At 35.3% G+C, this 22,924-nt stretch overlaps 2 protein-coding genes across 7 annotated transcripts; one reads left to right on the forward strand and one right to left on the reverse strand.

The window, feature by feature from the left end:
• Positions 1 to 853: 853 nt before the first annotated feature.
• Positions 854 to 14,140, reverse strand: LOC135076883 (uncharacterized). 6 transcript variants are annotated; one of them, XM_063971379.1, is made up of 5 exons: positions 14,010 to 14,140; positions 10,447 to 10,790; positions 3,662 to 6,857; positions 2,079 to 2,315; positions 854 to 1,322 (listed from the first exon to the last, which is right to left on the reverse strand). In XM_063971379.1, the coding sequence occupies exon 2, from the start codon at positions 10,765 to 10,767 to the stop codon at positions 10,468 to 10,470; it is 300 nt and encodes a 99-aa protein (XP_063827449.1). In that variant the 5' UTR covers positions 10,768 to 10,790; positions 14,010 to 14,140; the 3' UTR covers positions 854 to 1,322; positions 2,079 to 2,315; positions 3,662 to 6,857; positions 10,447 to 10,467. The 6 variants fall into 6 exon arrangements, with proteins under 6 accessions (XP_063827449.1, XP_063827447.1, XP_063827448.1 ...); XM_063971377.1 differs by having other exon boundaries at positions 3,658 to 6,857; XM_063971378.1 differs by having other exon boundaries at positions 2,052 to 2,315; positions 3,658 to 6,857.
• Positions 14,141 to 20,057: 5,917 nt separating this feature from the next.
• Positions 20,058 to 21,874, forward strand: LOC135076517 (lysozyme-like). The gene is made up of 3 exons (XM_063970969.1): positions 20,058 to 20,251; positions 20,683 to 20,841; positions 21,458 to 21,874. The coding sequence occupies exons 1-3, from the start codon at positions 20,119 to 20,121 to the stop codon at positions 21,595 to 21,597; spliced, it is 432 nt and encodes a 143-aa protein (XP_063827039.1). The 5' UTR covers positions 20,058 to 20,118; the 3' UTR covers positions 21,598 to 21,874.
• The last annotated feature ends 1,050 nt before the right edge of the window (positions 21,875 to 22,924 follow it).

Consider the following 22,924-nt stretch of genomic DNA (forward strand, 5'->3'; position numbering starts at 1 on the left):
GAACCTCCCTAATTCACCTTGCAGAGGCCAATGAGGACTCTCCACTTTGGCCTGCACTCCCCACACTGACCCGACTGGTGGCGAGTCCTGATGTTCATAATTATAAACATGTAGGTAGAGGTTACTTACCCAAACAAAATATGTAGATGTGGCTTCAACAACGACACTATGTGAAGTTATTTTAGGGATTGTGCTTTTGTAGAGTCATCAATCAATACCCAACCTAAAAGTATTTAAGATTAGATTGGTATAAGTATAATGTTTAGAAAAAATAATTAAGTTCAACAAAGATTATAAAAAAAAACATTCGATTATGGTAATACATTATTATTATCAACTACGTCTGTCACCTTCTTCCGACTTTGCACGGTTAATAAGTACAAGAAACAAAGAGTTAAAAAACTAATGAAGCTTGGTGAATTGGGAATTCAAATAGACGAGCAGCTTCATCTATAGATTGAACCTTCGAAGATTCTGGGTACTTCCAGAAAGATTTGTTTGATGATCTATTAGATAAATTTTCTTAACATGGTTAATTACTGGAGACTATCCAAGCCACAGTGAGTCATACCTACTATGTTAGCTACAGTAACTTGCTATAATATTTAATGTATTCAGCCAATCCCAAATTAGGTACCTTTTAGTTTTATCTTATCGACATTGTCGATTCATGCACTCTTATCGGAAAATCGTTTCCAAAGAATTTTCTTGTCCGATTCACTAGCTTTATTACTCAGTTACTTGCCATTTTTCACGAATTATTAAACCAAATTGAGATTGGGGCTAATTTAACCAAGATAGAAGGTTTATTTATTTAAACAAAGATACTTAAAGTAGAAATAAAAACACTACATTAACTTAAATAACATTTAATCAGACCAATTTCAAACACTATTTTCATATCATATTATGTACATTGTATATCAACAACGGCATAACAAGCTACTGTGGCATTTATGTAGTTGGAATAGGTGCGATTTTGCACCAAACTTATAGAACACTGATATGCCCAAAACAGTACATAATCAACAAATAATTAAAGGGAACAAAAGTCACTCACGCGTTTTAAATATTCACTTAAGATCACTTAATCTCGGAAAATATTAACATAAAGTTATCTCCAACCCGGTCCGTGGTGTGGGCCGTGGTGTGGCCCATGGTCTGGGCCATGGTGTGGCCCATGGTGCGGGCCATGGTGTGGGCCATGGTGTGGGCCGTGGTGATGTGGAGGCCCATGGTGATGCGGAGGACCATGATGGTGATGAGGCGGAAAATGGGGTGGAGGAGGAGGCCCAAAGCAGCAAGAGAAAAATATACCCATCCTGAAAAATGAACATACCTAGTTAGAGATAGCTTTCAGGGTATTTTTTGGCCCCTGTAGGTATTGAAGCCGCAACTTCTGGCATTATTGAAATCTCAGTGCGCTACTACCATGCTGGAGATCGTTAAAACTAGGTTTTAAAATAATATCATTATCGACTCACCTACGTATTACGATTTAAGTGTACGATTCCAACGATACTCATAGATAGACTGATAGAATATAAGTGCGGCTAAACAATTCGATAATAACAATATTAATCATGAGTGTAGGTAATAAAGCAATTAGTAAGTTGGTAGTCTTTTGTTTTTTCACCGATAATAAACCTAAACCGACCTACTAAGATATTATGAAGCCTTAACAATAAACAACAAACAGAAATATCCAGAAGTAACAAAGACGTTTGCACCTAAACAAACAGAAAGCCTAATCTACGAGTAAAGATTGGTTCGTAGGTCCTGTCCATTGGCGTTTTGGGCAATACCACACCTCAATAACGAAAAAAAATAATAACACGAAATGTACATTATTGTAAGCTTCTAATAAAATTCCACTGGTTTTAATGTTGGTCTTAGGTCTATGCTTCATTAATTGAATGCTTAGTAACTTTTATTACTTACTCTTACTTCACTTTGATTCTCACAAACTTAGTTGGATAGACTTTGAAAGGTTCTAATTGTTCAGTACAGTTGTACGTTAAGTGCTAACCTACAATACATATCTACTTAACTCGTTTATGGTTTGTAATAAAACCCACACTCTAAACTATCACGAGTCGCCATCTTTTTCTTTGTAAGGCGGCGGCTTGTCTGAAGTTGTGGGCATCGTGGAGTACGCTGGTGGTGGTTCCTGGCGCTTCTCCCTCTCTCTCAATCTTGGCTGCTGGTAGATCGGTTCAGGGGTGAACTCCTGCTTGGGAGCGCAAGTGCATTCGCAGCATAAGCAGGGTATGCAGCAGCAGCAGAACGGCTTGACGATCACTGTGATACCCATTCTGGAAAGTTACATTTGTTAATTATTATTTGTTGTAAAAACTTCTGGTCAATGTCACGGAAGCATCTGCAGACAGCGCAGGAACGATGGTTGTAAAAACCCTTGGGTATTTTGGCTCAATCGAACGAAAGGTGGTTGTAGTGGTAAAAACAATGCCTTTAGAATTAATAATAATAATAGAACAATTAACTTCCTTTAGAAATAAGTAGATAGTACTAACACTGAGGTGCAAAATTTTTGGTTGTTGATTATTGAACTAACATAAAAAACAGTATCAAGTGGGACTTGAACCTCATCCTTTTACTTGTCAAGCACTCAGAACAATCGCTGATAGACAGGAATCGGCGCTAAGGACGTTTTATCTACAAGGGAAAAGTACTGGAAATTATGATATTTTACATAGGTTGGTAAAATAGGAATTTGTTTCTGAACTTCGCAGTCATCAACAAAAAAATGATAAGAAGTGCGTTGGCAGATCATCGGGCCGTTAGTCTGGTGTAAATAATCTATGGTCAGGTGATTATTGTGAGGGTAATATAGGAAAAAACCAACAACGTACCTACTGTAAAAAGCGACGCAGTGGATACGGGGCCAATATCCAATAGTAAGTAACTCTGAGCTCACTGCTCTACAAAGAAAACGTTTCCCTCACAAAGGCCAAGCAAACAAATCAAGATCAAACCCGCAAAAAAATAAGTTTATCTGAATGATGCAAAAAATGCATTTAAAGTATTTGGCCTTAAGCACCGTATTGTTTGAGGCAAGTCTGTTATCAAGACGAGATAAAGAAGTACCACTCAAAACAAATATTGAAGCCTGCTAAGAATAAACGATGTCACCGTGTAAGTAGGTAAATTATGTTTGTTTGTAGTGGATTTTGTGAGTGAAAATAAAAACTAAGAACTTGTTGTTGCACTTTGAAATGTGTCATGAGACTGGCATAGGTACCTATTGAAAGCTATAGGGTATTCTGAAAAAACTTGAAACATTTATTGAACTAGTATTTCAGACAGGTCAAAATTATCCTTAGATCCTGATAACGCAGGAGTAGCAGCGGTAAAAACGAGAGATAGATAAGATACTTCATTCTGCCCCAAACTAAGCAGAACTTATTATGGAGACTAGATATTGGAGAAATACTCAATACACATATTCAGTACCCAACTAATTATAGTAAGTAGGTAACTACTTTACAAGACTATAATGGCTGATTACCAGCAAGCATTGTCTACCACTCAACTAATCAAAACAAAATGTAAACATTGAGGTACAGGCTTATACTTTGCAAAATATCTTCCAGTTATAAAATCTCAAAATATTGAAAGAAGTTTCTTAATACTGACCTACCGCTTTAATATATTGGTTGTCATCACTAACTGCACTTCAATATATGCCTATTAAGCAATAGGAACACTTGATTGTATTTTGTTGATCACCAATCGCAGCATAATATGTGTACTGACACAGAACCGATAGCTAGCAACCTCGTTGTATAACTGCGCGTGCGCCACTTGTGCATTGAGTTTATTTTTCATAACGTGTTTCCAAAGTTGCTAATCTATAATGACCCACCTCAGTCGAAATCGACTTTGTGAAACTTAATTATATGGAAAATTAACATTCATTGTTCTGTGTAATGATGTACAGATTATTCACAGTTATCTGCTCTCATTGTGTTCATTTATGACGTTTTTTCAATAGTTACGCTTATTATTTTAATTTTAAAACAAAGAAAATAACACAGATCACGTGATATTATTATAATTATTTATTCCTAATTATTATTATTTATCGAGGCTTAGATTTAACTACTCAATTTAACAAAACGCCTGTTAAGTTTAGGTAATAATTCAGTACTTATTTAAAAAATAATTTTGAATAACACGATATGATTCTAATAATTGACTTCGTGTGTTATAATATGCTGATATTAGTTTACGTATTATATTTCACCTGTGTAAAAATTCTCTAGTCTTTAAGACAATTTCACACTCCATGATTTGCTGTAACATTTTGTAATCAGGCATTATTGAGGTAGGTTACCTGTCTGTGTCTGGTTTTTTGTTCAATATGGGTTTAAAAAATCCAAAAATTAAAATAGAACGATGCATTAAATAACGGAAAAAAAGTATGTATATTCTTGTACTTTGTTACAAATAATACATTTTTCTTATAAATAAGAGAATGGTTAAAACAAGTTACATTTTGGTTTGTAAAATCTGACAAAATAAAGTTAAAATACAACCCAAAAACACAACTCAAATTAATGGAGGAACCAGTAAAATGACTAAAATATAAGTATATAAATTTCCTTAAAAATATAACAAGATGATCAGTTAAATCTAAAGAAAATTTAGGTTATCTTGTGACTTAAACCTGCTTTGGTTCGATGTTATTATATAAATACTATTCTTTAATAGAAATGGAAGGTATATTGTGTTCAGCAAGATACAATAAAAGCTAAAATTACATTCCTTTTCAATCAGGAATTTAAATTAACGAAAAATATACCAAACTTTACACTTTATCACTATCGTCTGTTAATATTAACCTTAGTTATCTATATTAAATATAATAATGTGCATAATTATGTAAATAAACGTGCTTACAGCTACAAACTTAGAACTTCATACAATATTTTACACATATTATTTGTTTTCATGATAATCTTAAACCTGACGTTGCATTTTTTTTGACATACATAAATGGCATAGAGAAATACTATGCCTTTTTCCCGGCATTGGAATAATAAAGTAGCTAGCTTTTATAAAAACAATTTCAATTAGAACATAAATAATGTAGGTACTAGGTAACTAGGTACTTGTAATTAACATCAAGTACAACAGTGCAGTAAATATTGTTTGTTTAACCAATAAAAAATAAACTTAAGTTTACTTAAAAAATTGCTGCGGCCGCACTGCGTCTATCTAACCTTGTATGGTTAATTGATAAGAACTTATCATCGCGTGTATTTAATCACACAAACGCAACATGATTAAATTGATAAATAACAACTAGATACCTATTGGACTTCTTGGAATATACATTTTCATAACTGTCATGTTTAAAAAAGTTTATTAGATATTTTAGTGTGCAGGGGCACAGAATAATAATAAGTACTACGTACAGAAGTTTTACTTCGCGAAGGTATTTAAAAAAATGTATGCTCAATGTCATTTACAATATGGTGTAATTTAGCCTGTCTCAAGAGTCAAGCACCATTTTGTTGACAAACGTCAGTGATCGGCACTGCGCCGAAGCTATAGGGCTGACTTCGGTAAAATGATGTGACGTGAGGTGCCAAACTGCGGAAAATGGCGGAGGAAATACATGATTTAGCATGAATTATCATGAATAATATTAACTACTTATTTACCTCTCAGTGTCTTGAGGCAACTTAAAAAAGTACATTCTGTGTTTTTATTATTATTTAGGCAGTTAAATACTGCACAGTATTTAGTACACCAACGTTTCAACGTTATCAAACCAACGTTTAATTAATTCATAGAATTTGAGGGCAACTTTAAAAAATGTGATCTACAATTATTATTAATGGTCTTGCAAGTCAAGGTATGATCCGTGAATCGGAATTCACGCTTTACCATGTTTATTCACTTCAAAATAAGATGCAAAGAATACTGTTGTAGTAAAACAAAACACTATCGACATACCCAATGAATGAGCTGATCGCCTCAGATGTAGAGCTTGGAAACCTAAACTGAATTACAATAATATACTGCTTAAACCTATAAAAGGTATATTGTAAAAAAACCTGACGCATCCGAATCCGTCAAATAATAAAAAAATACTGACTTTATACAAGTTTTTGCAAACATTATACTTAATTGCGTTAAATTAGTAGATCTCCATATGGAGAGATAATGACAAGTTTCCATGGTCAAGGTAAAATTTTTGCAACTGTGTACGGCAACAACGATAGTTAAATGTCGTTAATAAGGTGAAATAAGATTGCATACCTATACTTTGGTAAGGAATCATAAAAAAATACCTTGATGGAAAATATTATTACCTAGAGTCGCTTAAATTCTAAAACCGCGCAAAAGTTTTGGGTCTTTTGAGACTAAAATTGATAGAGAAAAGAAATAGTAACGATTTTAAAAAAACAACTGAAGGTCAAAAGAAACTGAGCATCAGAAACCTTCGGCGAATAAACCTTTATTCGATAATAGACATTTATTCGTCCAAGTGCTCGGGAACTTAAACGGTGATAATGCTGACAACACACGATTTGAGAATGTATTTTCTGTTAAATGATGGGTTCTCCGCCATAGTTAGGTTATTGAAATCCTTTGGAGGCATTTATCCGGCAGTGGACGTCCTTTAGTTGAAACGAACGTGTTATCTTCTATATGGAGGTGGTGCATGCACTGCTGGTTGACTGACAACAATGGTGGTGTGAGGTGGTGGTGCTGCTTGTCTGACGTGGACCACCGTGCGCTGCCTTGGTTCCCCGCAGCAGTCGCACCAGCAGCAGGGGATGCAGCAGCAACAGCAAGGGCGGCAGGAGATGTTGCAACCCATCCTGGAACGTAACAGTCCATGATTAGTTTACTTTGTAATGGAGCGTATCTGGGACTCTGGGACTGAGATTAGCAAGCTGAAATGGCAATGGACGGGCACATAGTACGCAGAACTGACGGCCGATGGGGCAGCAAGGTTCTGGAGTGGAGGACACGTACCGGAAAGCGCAGATTGCGATATCCACCCACAAGGTGGGCCGCGGCCTTATAAAGGGCATGTTGGAAATCAGGCCTATGTACAGCGGTGGACGTCCTATGGCTGAAATGATGACGTCCTATGGAGACTCACTGGTTTTGCCAATGCCAAGACGTGTTGGACGTGAATTTTCCGGGTGACAAAATGTAACCTGGTAATGCATCTTGGTTCTAAACTAATAAAAAACGTTTTTGTATTTGTTTTAATCATTCAAAAAGCAAACAAATCTCTTCTTAATGTAACAACGAGTTATAAGTAGTAATCGGATGTTTAAACACACGAAACAGAACTGAAATTTGTAGAGACTTACGTAAAAATCAGGAAAACGTAGAAGAAATAAATCTATTCACATGAGTCAACAAATGTGTGGTTACATGAATCGTTTGGAAAAACTATGAGTCACACACATACACTATCTAGAGCGATGCGGTGAGAAATGTAAACTGTGAAACAAACATCCTTTTATATTATATCTGATGATTGTATTATCAATTCTTTATCAATTTAGTAATTACCTTACGGAATTGTAGCTTATTTTTTTGTTCATAAAGATCAGAATCATTATGATAGCTCGAAAAGGATTACTGGTAAGGAGTAGCTTTCTTGCGAATAGCTAGATCATACTAATTATACTTATATGCAAGTATAAATTACCCAAGTTCAATACTATGAATGTGTACCTATACGTTGTCGACATCGCAAACAAAAAAAATGAGAAGTACCTAAATGAAAGCCAAGTTGTGAACTTACAAGGAAATCCTAATTAAATTAGTATATTCCGTATATGTTGGTGCAATAAGGAATTATGATTCAATGGCTTTTATTTCAGCAGTCTCAGACATTTTAGAGACCCGTAGCACATTTACTCTAACGTACGGAACTGAAGACTACATGTCATGTTAAGTAAGTAGAGTCTTATGTTAATAATATGTTAATTAATTATATATATAGGTGTGATTTTGGCAAAAAAAAGTTACGATTACTTCTAAGTAAATACTTATCCCTGTGTGTTTACTTCTACTGTACCTACGAATCCTACGTATCTTTTTTATTTTAGATTATGTAGTTTTTCAGTCATCAAAAGTCAGTCTATTCCTGGCTTTTAAAAAGTAAGTAGGTTGTTATTCCTGATAATGTTAAAAAATCTTTAAAAACTTAGAAATTAAGAATTACCTACTCGCTTCGTGAGCAACGCCACGTGCCAAGGCTGTATCTTAAATGTCTGCTTATGCCATTTTTCAAGGCAAAGACAACGTACTTGCCTACCAAAAAAGAAGGCTAACTACATCTATTACATGCCTGACAAATTCAGTAAACATCCAAAGTTACTTAGAGAAATACACCGTTAATAAGTTTAAACGTTTTAAAAAGCTTTAAAACGACGACACAATAATATGGGTTTGTACCTCAATATAGCAAGTTATGTCCAATGGTATGTAGTTTGCATTAATTAATGAATATTAATGATACACCAGAGATTAGTTTAGTTACAATAAATAGGAACAAGTAGGTAAGGTAAGTGCCCCCTACTTCGGTATATTAAGGCTCTTACGACTTTAACATTTTATTTAATAATAACCAAGCAAGATATCAGTATGAAAGCTTTTGTATGCTAAACTTTGGTCTTTTGACAGTAAGTTAATACATAATTTATAGTTATATAGTTTGAACTTTTTTTTATATTAATTGTTCTGCGGACCTCTTGTTTGGATCCTGTTTCGTGACGAAATTTTGCTCTGTTTCTAAGTTCGTGAACTCATATCCCCTATTTCGGGATAAGGTTTTATGCATCCAGTTAGGATATTTTAATAATGATTAAGGGTTTAATAAATTTAAAAACGATAATAAAAAATTAGAATGAAATAATTATGTGAAATTGACGATATTACTTACCTGAAATATCATAAGAAATAATGTGTCTAGTATAATTTTTGATTTGTTAATTGTAACAATATGTGAAAATATTTATATAACCATTAGAAATGTAGGAGGGGGGGACTTAACCCCCCCCCCCCCTTCTCCCCATAATCCCACCCCTGGAGCTGTTTCAAGTGAGGGTATAACCCCAGATACGCCAATGACTCATAATAAAAAGTAAGTAATTAATTAATTTCTTAGGTAGGTAAGTATTAAAAACTAAAAAATATGTCGATTTTTTTTATGGTATGTGTCATAAAAGTACCTAACACCATACATTTATATAACACGAACTTGGAAAAAAGTAACAATAATACGGTTCCTTGTTTCGTGATACTGATTATTCCAAATTCCCCAAGTAAAATTCATGGATTATTGTCAAAATGTGTCAATTAACTATTATCTATCCCATATACAATACAAATAAACAAAGATAAATAAAACAAATCGAAATAAAACCAAAATTATGCTGGTACTACTTATGCTAATTTATCTTAAAATGGTCATATATGTGAACTTCAAACTCGTGTCATATAAATTCTAGTGAACGAAACATATACCGAATTTAGGTCATGAGAAAGTTCAATAAATGCATTATTTGTTTCATAACTTACATTTAAATTATCATAAATAATTAGGTATTTAAAAACCAAGCATCAAAATGTTATCCATAATATCCTTGATTCGGTAGTGTCACGAAATAGGGGACACCCGAAAAATAATATGTACGCTATTTCGTGAGTCAATTAATCGCAATTTTAAAGGAATTCTAAGTTTTCATATAACTTTTTTCTAAGCAAAATCAATTGTCAAGGAACACATGAAACCACTATTACAAGTTTTCTTTAAATGGACGTTCCTTCGCCTTTTTATAAGCTTAAGAAGTTGGAGCGCTAACCTTACGGTGAGAGCAACGTTTGCAAGCCGCACGGCTGTTTTTGGCTCTCTGAGAGTTTGAAGCTTCGTATTGCTCTCATTTTTGGCGCCACAATGTTGGTACTTAGTTTTTTAGATAGCTTAAATAATAGAGTTTTTGTAGTAATGAAGAATTTTTATAAATAATATTCTATTTGCTTATTATTTGAGCTAGAAAAAAAACTTACGAACTTACGTACTATCACGAACTAGTAGCCGTTTACCTTAATTAGCTTTACGTGGCATGGGCATCATGCATTGCAAATTGGTTAAATTTGAGTATGTTGGCAACATGCTATGTTAATTAACTATTTACAATAAACATAAACGGTGCCTATTTCAATCGCCACCTTGTAAACAATATCTTTTCTTTGCCAAATCATTCTCATTGCAAGAAACCTTGTTAGTATTGCAATAAGTGAACAGCAAGTATCAGGTAGGTACTTCACAAAGTTTTTGATGCAGATTTAGAGATTTTTGAGTTGTGCTACCCTTTATCTAGGTGTGCGTTGTGTGGATTAAATATAATCACGTGCAAGCAGTCGTCCACTGTGCGAACTCACCTTGATTAGATTAGCCCCTTCTCATCGGTGCTGAGGGCCGTAGGGGTCGTACGGCTGCGGGTGTGGGTACGGGGGATAGTGCTGCGGCGGCGGGGGGTGCGGGTACGGGTATCCCCCAGGGGGCGGTGGAGGGTACTGCTGGTCGACGACAACCGGCGGCTGCTGCACTATGATGGTCTGTGGCGGCTGCTGCTGCTGCTGCTGCCCGCAAGCGTTGGGGCACAAGCACGGGATCAGGCAGCAAGCGCTCAGCGCCAAACAGCAGGGGTTACAGCCACAATCCCCGCAGTCTCCACAGTCGAACGAGAAGCACAAGCCCATCCTCGATTACGGTCCACTCTTCACTAAAATCGATACATTCAATGATTCACTTTTTATCACAACGCAGACTACGAACTGTAACGCACACCGAAATAGCACTAAACTCAACAATGTAAGTTTCAGAATTGTGCGACTCCCACACACAAAATGGTGGACTGTTATCATGAGATAATATGTGATATTGTTATTACAGTATTTGTTCGCAATGAGGTGTTAGCACGCAATACCAAATTTAGAAATGGCGACAGGATAACAGTATCAATATCATCAAAGTTAGTTATCATAATGACAAAATTCTTAGACTTCGGCTTACTAGGAAGCTAGTTCGATTCAAGGTATATGTTATCAAACACACTTCCAATCTTGATAGTTAAATGAGTCTATATTACCTATGATATGATTAGGTGTTGTTATAGGAACTGAGTATTCCGAGTCGACTCATATCTTGGGGGAGAAATATAATTTACCACAGCATGGCAGCCAGAAACAGTTAGGCTGAATTTCACCACCTAACTATGACCGTAACTATAACGATAACCGGCGTTGTTTGTAGTTGTAAAATCAGGAGTTCGACAGATTTTTAACATTTGTCAAAGTTAAAGTAAGATGGTGCAACCCAGCTTTAGCATCAACTGCTTTAGGCTGCGAGTTAAAGTGCTCCGGGCAGTCTGCTGATGTCTCTGGTCATTATTTACCTACCTACTTCATCTCTTCAGTCAATAGCAGTCCATTGCTGGATATTAACCTTCCCCTACTACACTCTGTATTTAACCTGCCTTCGACTTGTGACATCTTTACTTTTTTTTCTTTTATTAACCAAATAAAATTACAGACAATTAATTAAACTTAACTAGGTAGGTACCTACTAGGATAAAAAAGAGAGAACCAAATTAAAAGTCACGATGAGCGTACAAGCGGAGTGGATACAGCGTATTTAAAAGAATTTCATTGAATTTTAGCGTACCTAAGTATTTCTATTTGTTTGAAACTTATTTTCATGATATAAAACTAAACAACCAATGAGATCATTTCTCATCAAATATCTACGTAATTAAGTGTATTTAATCAACAACAACAATATTTTGTTGAATTTTTCCGGTTTGACGCTTAACACCTTTGCTGCGGCAGTAACTTTCTAATACTTTCCATTCCTTCGGTACAAGGTCATTAAACCTGGTATTAAAACTTACATTGTGGCGGCACAAGGCTTAAAGACCTTGTAATATTTAAGATATATTAATTTTATTTTTGGCTTCATGTTAATAGATATTGTGTTTTTTTTCTTTGAATATTATTAATAATGCCTTTATTGACATACACCTGAAGGCGTTCGTGAATAACTTGTTTAGTATAAAAATTAAAGCTATATTCAAAATACAAGGCTTATGCACCCTGTGCCGCACTGAAGTGGGGAAGTCTGGTGGGTATTCTAGGGATGTGAAATACAAATACCGATAGTTTTAATAAAAATTTAAAAAAGTAACAAACAAAGATGTTTTAATAATTTAGTCTAAATATTTTACAAATAAGACATACGTGCATAAATACTTAAATAAGCTATTTTTAAAGAAAACATATTATTTAATAACATTTAGTTACAACTTCAAATGTTTGTCACGAAAAACATTATTTAAATTAGCAATCGTGTAGCAAATTAAATTATAATCAATTTGCAGTTTTGATTTTGTTTGTTTCTCTTGACGCCATGTCGACATGTGCGTATCTTACGAATGCGAGACAACACTGGCTGCACGAAGCTAGCGTGGGGTGCGGTACCAGGTGCGCAGGGTACAAGGTGTTTCGACCTGGTTTCGCATTCTGAAGACATTTTATTACTTCTGTGCGGTACCAGGTCTAAGAACCTGGTATTAAGGTAGGTACATCATTGGATTCTATTTTAAGAATACATCATAGATATATATTTATCACTTTCCTACACCGGACCCAATTGAAGTTATGCCTTTCGCACGACAAGGAAGACTATAATTTTCTTAGCCGCACGGTAAGCGAGACGTACACAAGGTCTATAGACCTGGTTTCGCACTCAACGTGTTAAGACTCTACCGATATTGTACTACCTATTTAGCCTTAATTTAAATTAGGTATTGAACTTTAAATTGTGGCTTGTTTTCATTATATTTTTTTGCTCCTACGAGCAACTACCACGCAGCTGAGCATATCTAATGTCTTGTTAAGTAAGTTCAGAAACACTCCGAATATTACTTTCCCTATAGATTTTAAACTTAATTCCTGTATTATATTTTTTAAATTAGGAAATGACACCTCTAATAGACTGCGGAAAGGTATTAAAAATTCGAGAAAACTAATTATTTTCAAAACTCAAGAAAATTGTAATTTTTGACGTCGCTTGATCGCTATTTCAATTTACTAACTGTGTAGGTATCTACTTAATAATGTTACAGCAATTAAACATTGGGTTTACTTTTATCTAAAAACGAATTACCTACCTAGCTAAAAGAACTAAATGGGTGCATTGATAAAGAAAGAGTTACATCTGTGTGCGGTTTATGTCTTTTCATTGTTTGACTCTACAATTCATTCAATGTCTGTTTTAAAATACCTAATTGTAATTTAAAACAGAGCTAAGTACCCACTTAAAATGCATTTTCAAGGTTATCGCCATTATTCGTTTAACTAAGTTAGGTACCTACCTATTCTAGGTGTTCCTGAACTACTTAACAAGATTGATTGCAAAACATTTTAAAAGGCTTTTAAAGTTACATAATACCCAATTAATAAATCCATATTTTATGATACTATAATATTTACCTATCTGCTGAAAATACGACACCTAATAAAAAGCATCAGATTTATATATTTGGCTGTCGTAATGAAATATAATATAAAGTATCTAGCAAGGTATACTACCTGTAATGATAACATGTAAATAATACACAAGTGGGGTATAATATTGCGTAGACAAGTGTCGAAGAAAAATGGTACACTAACTAATATTAGAATGGAAATGCAAAATTATGTAGGTATATTAGATAAATAATGACTTTTTGCTCTACCAAACGGAAAGTAGATCCGACAAATATGGACTTATATTTTTTTTACGTTGCACACACATTCGCAAGAGTTTAGTGACATCACAAAACAAATAAACACACACTCCTGCAACTTATCACATGACACCTTTTGTTTTCACTGCTTTGTTGCGTGGACGACCAATTTGTTAGTAGAAGCAAAGCAAAAGTTATAGAAAAATTAGAGCCTACCTTACTGGATATACAGCATTTGTTAATTACACTAATAAATGACGTACGAGTCGCGTTTAAAAGACCAATTTACAGCGAGCCAAGCGCACCTGTGGCGTGACACTCAGTGAGTAAAAGGAAAATTGTTATGACGAGGCAACCGCCTGCGCTTACAGCTCTATCGCTCTTTGCAACGGTTAGTCTAAGAGCCTGATACCACATATTTTGACTCATCCTAGAATCGGTAAAACCCACCTCAAGACCGGGTGTAGGACTTAGTTGATATACATTAAATAAATAATATAATTTTCAATTACATTCTTAGTGGAAATCCTGACGATTTTTTATTTTATTCTCATGAAATTACTAATTTAAACTCCATTAAACTAGATTAGATAGGAGCTATATTGGCTCATTTTCAGAATGATAAATAAATCTGTAATATTTATAAATAACATTACGAGTTATATCATCTGTCCTTACTACAACATTTCTGAACTTTTTATTTTGGGTCTGTTGCATAATAAAAATAAAATTTTACTGTGCGACAAAAACTGTATATTTAGAACTAAATTTACATTCTAATTTGTAAAATATAAGTGCCAGTATTCTCAAACCGTTAACGTGTTTTGTTGACGAGGAAAATATTAAAATTAAGAATTTATTGCACTTTTATTAGGGTTTGAATTATGTGTACCATAAAATATGGTTTTTATTCGATTCAAATTTCAAACATCTTGAACCGTATCGTAATAATATAATTTATAAAAAAAACCTGGCTAAATTTTGAGTTTCGATTAAGTATACTTAATTTCCTTTGATTGTCTTTATGTGAAGTACAGTAAATTGTATCTGATATCTATTTATCTAGTTGTTTGGATCACAGCTCTTTGCCTTTTGTTCACTGTATGAAAAGGACGGAATGTCGTGCCCGATAACCGCTGCCTGGCTGCGACTTCGTCATACTGGAAAATGAGAGCGAAGTCAGCCAACCTTGCGACTATCACGCCATTGGCAGCGCCTTTTAGAGAAAAACTTGAGGCCATGCATTTAATTTATACTGTCGAGCTGGTTAGCGTGCAATCACAATAATAGAGTTAGTCCTACCTACCTTTAAGGGTACGCACCCTATGCATCTATGTTCATAGATTCCCTTATCACTAAACGTATTAAACTAGAGTCTGCCTACAATGAAGAAGGTTAATGTACTGTTTCTTTAGCACAACCAGACTTACGTCATTTATAAATCATAGCATATTTTATACAGCGTAGGTACTCGTATTTAATTGAGGTCATGTGGCTAAATCATGAATTAAGGATACAGACCAAAATCTTCTTAAAAGACTGTTTATTTAGTAATGCAAGTATTGAATAATTTTAACCAGATAATACAACTAACTATTTAAATTGGCAGAGCACAAGGAGTTTTCAAGCTGGCTACGAGATCTGTGCTACGAGAAATATAATGTAGAGTCGCAAAACAGACATGGTTGAAGATTTACATAATGTAGAGTCACAAAACAGACACCTTTGTAGATTTACATAATAGGAACCTACCTACTTTAATACATGATTTATACTTACCTACATACACGTATTATATGTATTTGTCATACAAGACTCAGCATAAAATAGATTAGAGCATGAAAAGAAATTAATGCCTTGTGCCACTCTATATAGGAATGCAGAAGGACAACATAATCCCTGAAAATATCGAAGTTGGTCATCTAGTTATGTTTGGTACATACCTACCTAGATTTATGCCTACCTACAAGCACTGCACGCATTCGATTCTACGACTAAGTATGTAGTAATGACGAATCGGTAGGATTGCGTGAATAAAAGCAATGCCACATCTTTTGGGAATTATGCTACTCTATTTAATTCTTTGGTCCCAAAAGAGGGTCCCAAGTCTCATGTGTGTAACAAAATATGACGGAGTAAAGGAAGCATTGGCCTAAGTAGGTATAGTGTGTTATAACAAATACTTACCTAAGTACTTAGTATTTAACAGGGAACCATTCCGAAGTGAACATAGCCGGAAGATATCTCAACAAGCCTCACGGTTAATGCACACAAGGTCACAATCGAATTTGTTTTGCCTTTTTTTACTGCCTTTATCAATCTTTCATAGACATGCCTGCATTGCCTGCCTGTATTGGTAAACTTCTACGGGCTGTTAGACAAAATTTAAATATTTGGCTAAGGGAAATTACGGAAAAATGTAGGTACAGCAATTAACTTATGGACTTACCTACCTACGAGTACTTATGATCAGGCCGTATGGAATGACCGTAAGACCTGAAAGACAATATACCTAATATGTGTAAACATTTGACGAGCATATGATACATTATTCTTCCTCCTGTTTAAAGTCGCTTGAAAATATCCAGCAAACGTACAATTTTACGTAATCAAAACACTCGTTTCAAAATTTCCAAAGTAACTTACCTAAAAGTATTGAATTTAAAGAATATTATTTATCAAAGATTTGTACCTATGTATTATTAACAAATACATAAATATTTTTGGACAATAAGTAAGCCGGATAATCTTTTTAACGATAAGATATAGATTTCCCAAAAAAAAAACACGTTAAAACTGCTAATCATAATTCTTATGTGTTTCGCCTTTACTAAGTACCTACTTTATCTTTCCTGTTTGAATAATGTTAGTCTTTTAACATTTCAATTTTACCTATTTTTCTTATCATGCAACTCGCACAGTAGTAAAATACAGTGGTAAATGCTCCAAAGGCGCTACACTCAAGCAAGATCATTACAATTCGTTAATTACGTCGTAAGCAAAAAAGTTTATCAATGTCCCACCTAAATCACTTCCGTTGATCATACTTTATCCAGTCTAAATCACGCAGATAAAATTTGTAATCACAGCCGCAGTATCTTATCTATCACACGTCAAGACCACGGTCAATCAATGCCAGACCCAGAGCTTGCCGTATAGTGTTCGACGCAGGTCGCTCCCTAGCGCTGAAGATGTGAAAAAGTAATGAGTGAACAGGACTATCCATTACTTCCCGCGGGGGAATCATCAAAGGGATTCACCAAATCAGCGTCATATTCTAGTCCACCAAGATATGGAAAGACAAAGAAAGAAGAGGAGCCCAGCGATTCCCGAACAAAGTTAAAAAGGTCCTCAAGCTTCCAATCAGCTTTGAGGCCAAGATTCGGGAGACTGCGCACTAGTTTCCGAAAACTGAATTGCTTCAAAACCAAAAAAGAAGAAGAAATCCCCATGATGGACGTACCAAGGCACAGAAGCATCGACATTGGTGTTGGGTTGGCACGTAAAATGTCGCTCTTTATATTCACAAAAAAGACGGTAAGTTTACACCCTTACCACCCGTACACTCCCAGTCAAACGACGAGGAAAATATACATATTCTCGGAGGATAAACATTAAAATGCAATGTGTGTGATTAAAAAGATGACCAATTACTGTAAATACAGCTGTTAGTGTCAACTTGGGAAAAATATTTGTACCTATATCAATAAGTTACATAACTCACCATGGCAGAGGACAGGAAGGATGGTAAACATTATTTGTTTAATACCTGCCAAAGTGAAAAATAATGAAAGCCTGAAAATATATAAAGTTATGAGAGTGGCTAACAGTCAAAAGCCCTTTGAAATACCTAAATAATAAACAAAAATAGAATAATCTGTCGCGATGTTCAAAAATGGCAAGAAGTTTGATCGAGCTCCTAATTATGTTTGGCAGAAAGTTGGATACTGTGAAAGCTCTCTGACTTGAGCTTAATTTCTCAATAGACTTATTTATGTTAAAAATATGGTAGTGAAATGTGATAACCCTTACCTATGTAACGAGGTTTGATACGACTTGTTAACTACTTACATTAAACAATGTTTTGTACTCCGTTGTTTTCATTTATTTATTTCTAATTATATGCTACCTATCTACTAAATATATATTATTAGGAAAAGCAAAGTTAAGTGACGTTATTAAAACTTTCGTAGATATTAAATGAAAAGTTTGAAATAATGTTTCATAATTTGAATTAATACACATTATTTTAAAACAAGTATTTTACACGTGATTATTTACGACTCTATCTTGTAATTAAATCGACGTAATCCCTAATTTATCATGATGTTATCTACTAATCGAAACATAATCAGTTAGATTTAGTTGCGAAATGCTTGCGTTTTACATTTTGTTTATAGGTAGGGTACCTAGGTAATATACAGTAGGTAGTAGGTAGGTACATAATAAGTACTTATACACATAATACGAATAATATCTGATTGATGAATGTTGATTAAGATTCGCGCCCCTTTTAATGATGATAATTGCATTACAGTTTTGACGGTGTCAGTTTATGTAAGCCATGTTTTGTTTTTAGTTAAAGTTATACAAATAAATAAAATGCTTCTGCTATTTTACACAGCACCTATAAGTATAGGTACACTCCCAAACTAAGCAACTATAATAGAACCTTGTCTCACCAAATCCATACTAACTTTATATTGTACGGGGTGGGAATTGAACCCGCGACACTTGGCGTGCGTGTGAATGGTTTTTGCATCTTTTATGATAATGGCCACGCATACCTAATTAAGTAATCTATAATATATAATATATAAAGCTCGTCTGTATCTATAAAAGCGAAAGGTCACTGATTGACTGACTGACTCACTCATTCATCACGAAATCTCAGAAACTACAAGTGCTAGGAGTCTCAAATTTTGCATGGGGGGTTCCTTTTAGAACGTAGTTGCTCACTAAGACGAGATTTTGCAAAATTTATCCCCTAAGGGGGTAAAACGGGATGCACGCGTACGAAGTCGCGGGCGGCTTTAAGATACGAGTAACTTTAGTTAGACTCATCATAAGAAATGTAGAGTCGTTGTCGACGGGACAAATCTTACTGAACTAATGAATTGCGGAATAAAAATAAGTCAACCTTGTGAATTTTAAGATTGGATTTTTGTATTTCAACAGGAAATTATTCACCTAGCTGTTAAAATTATCAGCCCCACAGTAAAATTTTCTGTATTTTCCACAAGTTTCCACATTATCTTCTTTCCTCAGGATAAACCTCACCTAAATGGGGAAAAGTCGCTCTTTGTCATAATGTTGTGATGATTATGACACGTTGATTTGATGTTGTGAACTACTTACTGAGCAAAATATTTACAAACTAACTTTTGCCCGCGGCTTCACCCGCATGAAATTTAGTTTGTCACATATCGTCATAAATTATAGCCTTTATGTTATTCTGGGTTATAAAAAATAATAAGTACTGTAAAGTTTCAACAAAATCCGTTCAGTAGTTTTTACGTGAAAGAGTAACAAACATCCAGACATCCAAACTTTCGCATTTATAATATTAGTAGGATGTAAATAATCAGTATGCAAAACTTCACCAACGGAAATTTTTAATTGCTTTTCGAAATAAAAGAAAATACTTGGTGGGAAAGATAATACCTAATACAAATTACTACCTATTAGGCACATGTAAAAGCAGTAGGAACCAACTTAAGTACTATCTTGAAATGTTCGTTCGTTTCAGCCAAATTATGTCCACTGCTGGACAAAGACCTCTCCCAAGGATTTCCACAATTTCTTGAAATGTTTTATGATGAATGAACGAATATAAAATCAAACAAGTGACTTTTAAAAATATGACTGCTAAGTAAGTAATTTTAAAAAGCTGTTTAAGTCCTAAGTTTTGTTAATTTAAAATACAGTAACGTGTGTCTGTCAGTCAGTGTAATTTATTATTTAATATTATATATTATTATTTATAGGGTGATGTGTAAGACAAACAGGTCTTTTTAAGCCGAAATCTGCTTTCAAAAGTACTTGTGAAAATATTTTAAATAACACAAAGGCAAATCCACCCTAGGCTTTGAACAATATTGTAAACACAAAAAAACAAACTTCCTTTCCTCAAAGTTCTCAAGTTAAGGAAATTCCGAGCCGCTAACAAACCTTTGATATTCAATAATTGGCTTTATTAACAGGTTTTTAAAATCCATTCGTCATATACATGCGTCCCGACCACCATATAAAAACGCATCGCGATCCTTGACACACATAACCTGACTGGACACCTTGAGTTGTAGTCGCAAAGTTGTTCGAAAAGATGGCTCGTTTCGTGTTGTTCGCTACGGTTCAGTTGTGCGTGATCCTGCTATGCCAGGGGAGGACCATGGACCGCTGCCAGATAGCTCGTGAGCTCAATAACCATGGGCTCCCGCGGCATCAATTGGCTGATTGTGAGTCTGAAATTTATTATACCAAATCGCTGCCTTCAAATTTTTAATCCTACTTTATTTAGTAAAAAAAATTCAAATGTTTCAAAATTATTATTTTTTTATTTAGGGAAAAATATTATTTTAGTCGTTAGCAATAGCATTTCTGGCATAACTAGTTCAGTGAATATAACCATACTGGAATGTAGAATCGACATTTACTTTTACCATTTGTCATCATATTTTTTTGTGTATTAACACAAAACATCTAAGAACAGGTTTAAACCAAGTCTAACAAATCTAGGATTGAAACGGTACCATAAAGCTCATATTCCTTAAAGCTAATATAAGCTAATATTCCTTCGATAGGTCTGAAAAAAACAAGACAACTTGAAAATCAGAAAGACCAAGATCATTGAGTTGAAGTAGAAGATATTAACTTAACGTATTTTCAGGGGTTTGCCTAGTAGAGGCGGAGAGTTCAGGACGCACCGAGGTGGTTGGTGGGCCTAACACGGACGGCTCGCACGACCACGGCCTGTTCCAGATCAACGACCGCTACTGGTGCGAGAATGGCCCCAACCCTGGCAAGGAGTGCAACGTGAGGTGCAGTGGTATGTATATTTTGCATTCATTTATCCATCTAATGATCGCCCCTGCTCATTTAGGTAGAGCAACGATACACTAGCAGCCTAAATAACATTTTCAATAGTTACAATGATTTCCAAACTCCAAAACATACAACTAACTTCTTCGATGAGGATAAAAAGCCACGACTTTGGGTAGCTATAAATGCAAGTATTCATGACATTTAATATTTATCCCGTTGAAGCGTAAAAACGCTTTTTTCGTCATACATGCACATATTTTCAGGGTCTTAGGTACGCGGTTACGCCTGTAATCACAAACATTACTATGAGGTCTCACAGTGCGCGTGGACGCACAGGGTGACACACGAACCAATCACAGCTTAGAGCTCTATTCAACGCTGTGCGTTCGATTTGCTGCTTCACTTAAGCAAGTATCGTTTGTGAATACGAGTGTTAGTAGGTAGCGCTTAATAAGTTACCTATCTTATGTACTACCACAAATACACCCATCAATAATCTCAAGGATTACTAGAGCTTAAACTGCTATCGAATTAGCTACTTAGGCTACTTTAACACAGTCTAGAGAACTACAACTTTAATATTTAACATGGTTAAACTATCAATTCTGTTTTCTTCCCAGATATCACGCAAGACGACATCAGCGCAGCAGTGGGATGCGCCAAGAAGATCTTTGGGCAGCGCGGCTTCCAAGCGTGGGTGGCGTGGGTCAACAAGTGCCAGGGCAAAGCCCTACCCGACCTGGGCTCATGCGGCTTGTAAATACCCGCCATTCTGTCCATAGAGTCACACAGTTGACCACAAATTGAAATGTCAATATCGACGGTTTAGAGTGAAAACCTCTTAAGTGTAAAATTCAGTGTTTTAATCCAGAAAGTAATTAATATGAGAAAAACTGCATCCCCGAGGTTTCACTCTAAGGCGACGATATAGCAATTCATAACTTTATTTATTTATCGCGCGATTAAAAGAATTGTGAGGCTCTATCCGACTGTTTAATTTGTATGCTGTGTAAGAAATTATTCATTTGGTAATAAAATAAATTTGCACATAACTTATTTTTATTTTTTCGCATTACTTAATGGTAGGAAAGACTTTTATAATAATTCTAAAATATCTAGGCCAATAGAATTAGATTTTAAATCGGAAATAATTTCTACAAAAGATTTTATTGCTTTAATGGCTTCATTGGTTGCCCATTAAGACTCTCCTAGGTTTTCGACTTCGACGGAGTTGTGCTTAAGTGGTGGGGGCCCCCGAAAGGGGCGCTTTTTAGGTTTTTCGGTTATACCGCGTAAAGGACTTACCCTATTGAAAAGTGGTCTTCCTGGCGGTTGAAGGGCATTTAATCCTGCATTAAATAAGACCAAATTCATATGTTTTGGACAAACCGTTCTCGTGCAAATGTTCGGCAAAGTAGAAAATATGTGTATAATTAATGACCCTCTCCACGTCCAATAGCTCGTCATCTGTAGGCTCCCAAGCCTTGTAAAGGGTCGCCTTAACCAGTGTATCCCTGTCAAGGCTCACGAGTTGGATTCGCTTATCCTTGTTCGTCCCAGCCGTTCCTTAACTGCGGTTGCTGCACCTCTTCCTGGCACTCTCCTGAACGACTCTGTGTTACCTAATGTGGCTGCCCCTCTTCCTTGTACCCTCCTGTACGATTGCATTGCTTAGCCATATGCCTGGTCCAAGGTTCGACGTCACAAAATCGACTTCGTACGTGTGAAAATAGTTTAAATACTATTTTCCGTGCTTGCGACATTTTTCTTTACTGCTTCGCCTCTATTAGTCGTAGAGTGATTGTATATATCCTATAGCCTTCCTCAATTTATGAGCTATTCAGCTGAAAAATAATTATTTCAATCAAACTAGTAACTCTTGAGATTAGCGCGTTCAAACAAACAAATAAAAAACTCATCAGCGTTTTAATATGAACTTGTTGTTGTTGATTTTTGGCGTCGAACCTTAGACCAGGCATACGGCTAGGCAACGTAGTCGTGCAGGAGGATACAAGGAAGAGGGGCAGCCACAGTAGGTAACACAGAGTCGTTCAGGTGAGTGCCAGGAAGAGGTGCAGCAACCGCAG

Source organism: Ostrinia nubilalis, chromosome 12 (genome assembly GCF_963855985.1).
Source record: "Ostrinia nubilalis chromosome 12, ilOstNubi1.1, whole genome shotgun sequence".
NCBI lineage: Eukaryota > Metazoa > Arthropoda > Insecta > Lepidoptera > Crambidae > Ostrinia > Ostrinia nubilalis.